This window comes from Papaver somniferum, chromosome 6 (genome assembly GCF_003573695.1).
Source record: "Papaver somniferum cultivar HN1 chromosome 6, ASM357369v1, whole genome shotgun sequence".
Taxonomy (NCBI): Eukaryota; Viridiplantae; Streptophyta; class Magnoliopsida; order Ranunculales; family Papaveraceae; genus Papaver; species Papaver somniferum.
Window position 1 is genome coordinate 30251705 of NC_039363.1, and position 3003 is coordinate 30254707.

Consider the following 3003-nt stretch of genomic DNA (forward strand, 5'->3'; position numbering starts at 1 on the left):
CTTGAATCATTTTTTTTGCAACAAATAACAATTCCTTGATCTAATCTGTTATTGATTTCAACTTAAACTTTTGATTACTTTGTTTACTTTCTTTTTGCAAACTTAAAACAAGAGAACCCTCTTTTTTGTGACAATTAAACAATTAAAAACTCTTGCTCCTCGTGGGAACGAGCTTGACTACACTATATTACTTGCTAATTAGGTGGAAAAATATTAATTAATTTGTTGTGGTTATGACAAGTATCAAATTTTGGCGCCGCTGTCGGGGAGCAACAGACGATTTGAGTTGTTTTCTTTTTACGTTTTTGCTTTATTCTTGGTTTGTTAGATTCTATTGTCGTATCTAACTTGGTTTTTGAGAATCTTGTTTCAGGTACTTGATCTCTGGCACCTAAACAGTGGGATTAACAACGTTGTTGGATTACAACTAGTAAGGGGACATTACTACAAGTACCTCAGAAATTCCAAGAAGAACCATTTACATCAGAAGAGATGGTAAATCCTCCACCACCTCTACGCGCGGAGAAGAAGTTGAGAGAGTTGACGTCTCCATGATTAGATTTGTAACCATTGTGTATTCCTCTAACTAACACAGTGGAGACGAAGTCGAGTCTAATTCACCATCTACCAAAGTTCAAGGTACTCCCTGGTGAGGATCCAAATCGTCATCTTCAAATAGTTCAACACACGATGACAAGTCTTAGGCAAAGTGTCGAAGACGAAGATAAGGATATGGCTATGCTACAAGCCTTTCCATTCTCCTTACAAAACTTAGCCGAAGAATAGTTGTATTATCTACCCTCAGGGAGTATTACAACATGAACCGAGATGAAAATGCTAATCCTAGAGAAGTATTTTCCAACTTCCAAGACGGTTGTGGTTCGTAAAGATATTAGTGGAGTCTTAAAATTTTCAGGGGAATCACTCCATGGGTATTGGGAGCGGTACAAGAAGTTGTTAGCAAGCTTCCCACACCATAACATATCACCACCACTCGTCATTTTCCAGCTTCCAAGGCGGTTGTGGTTCGTAAAGAGATTAGTGGATACTTACAAATTTCAGGCGAATCACTCCACGGGTATTGGGAGTGGTACAAGAAGTTGTTAGCAAGATGGCCACACCATAACATAACACCACCATTCATCATTCAATATTTTTATGAAGGATTGCTTCCGAATCTAAGGAACTTGATTGATGCTGCTGCGAGTGGTTCACTTACTGAGAAGACAATTTCTCAAGCAACTAATTTGATTGAGAGTATGGCCGCAAATTCAAAACAATTTTGTACAAGACATGATTCCAATATTCGAAGGGTTAGTGAAACGGAGGAATCTTTACAATCGGATCAATGGTTAAACAACATAGAGTGGGTAGTGCAACAAATTGCTGCGGTAATTATTCCGGACGACAAGGCTGAACAAGTGAATGCTCTGTTTTCAAATCAAAGGCGAAGGTACGATCCATACTCAAATGCTTACAATCCCGGTTGGAAGGATCATCCCAACTTTACATATGCAAACAAGCAAGCGGCGGTTCCCAATCCGTATGAGCAACAAGGTGGCTTCCAAAAATCACGCTTCCAACCTCAACAACAATTTTAACAACCACAAAAAGTCAAGGAGAAAGGTTCTTCAATTTATGAAAAGTTCAATGCATTGATGGAAGGCATGCAAGGTATCACCACTTTGGTTCTACAACAACAACAAAATACCGATTCGGACATCAAGGACATACAAACTCAAGTGGCACAATTGGCGACCGACATGAACCTAATGAAAGATCAAGCATCAACAAAGTTTCATTCACAACCATTTGTGAAACTAAGAGAGAGTATTGATGGGATTACTTTGAGGAGTGGAAGACAAGTGGAGCAACCAAATCAGCAAGATGAGGTGCATGAAGAGTTAGTCGAAGACAAAGAGAAATCCACACCAAAGGAGAATTCCAAGGAAACGGTTCCTAACTTCACCAGTCCGCCCCCGTTTCCTATCCGATTTGCTAAATCGAAGAAAGAGTTAGAATACACGAATATTCGGGACATCCTTAAGCAAGTGCAAATCAATATTCTACTCATTGAAGTTGTTCGTCAAATTCCTCGATTTGCAAAGTTCTTAAAGGTGTTTCCCATGAAAAAGAAAAGGTTGAAAGGGAATGAAGTCATGAGTGTGAGGGACAATGCTTCGGCGATCATTCTCAAGAAACTCCCGCCAAAACTAAAGGACCCCGATAGTTTCACTATACCTTACACAATTGGTAAAACAAGGTTTACTCGAGATTTGCTAGATTTAGGATTATCGGTTTATTTTATGCCTTCCTCAATTTATGATTCTTTAAATCTTGGTCCTCTTAAGGAGACCGGGGTAGTTCTTGAACTTGCTAACCGATCTAATGTTTATCCGAAAGGGATTGTTGAGAACGTTTTGGTACAGGTTAACGAGCTTGTATTCCCGGCGTATTTCTATGTCTTAGACATGAATGATGAGAACTCGCCGAAGTCTACACCTTTTCTATTAGGTAGACCATTCTTGAGTACCGCTGGAACGAAGATTAATGTCCAAAATGGCGCCTTGACTACGGAGTTCGATGGTGAAGTCATCTGTTGCAATATATTTGAGACGAAGAGATACCCAAGTGATGTGAAGTCATGTTTTGCGGTGAAGAGGTTGAAGCAGGCTAATGAATCTAACAAGAGCTAAGTCGGGTCGAAGACTTTAAACCAAGATCTAAATGGGAGGCAAACCATTGGTTTTGTATTTCTTATCCTTATCCCTTTGATTTTTATTTTGTTATTTATTTTTCTTGTTCCATATCATGTTAAGATTTCCCACCTTGACTTTACTAGGAGGATTCAATTACATTGAGGACAATGTAAGGTTTAAGTATGGGGGAGTGGCTAAGCATATATTTAAAAAAAATGCATAAAACCTCCAACTTGTAGAGATTTTAGGGTCACTAGTATACTTCTAGCTATGTTTACATACGGAATTATCGCCGAAATAATGA

At 39.0% G+C, this 3003-nt stretch overlaps 1 protein-coding gene across 1 annotated transcript; it reads left to right on the forward strand.

The window, feature by feature from the left end:
* Nucleotides 1–1658: 1658 nt before the first annotated feature.
* LOC113290702 lies at nt 1659–2696 on the forward strand. Its single transcript, XM_026540285.1, has one exon. It carries the CDS (start codon nt 1659–1661, stop codon nt 2694–2696), a length of 1038 nt encoding a protein of 345 aa, XP_026396070.1.
* Nucleotides 2697–3003: the final 307 nt, after the last annotated feature.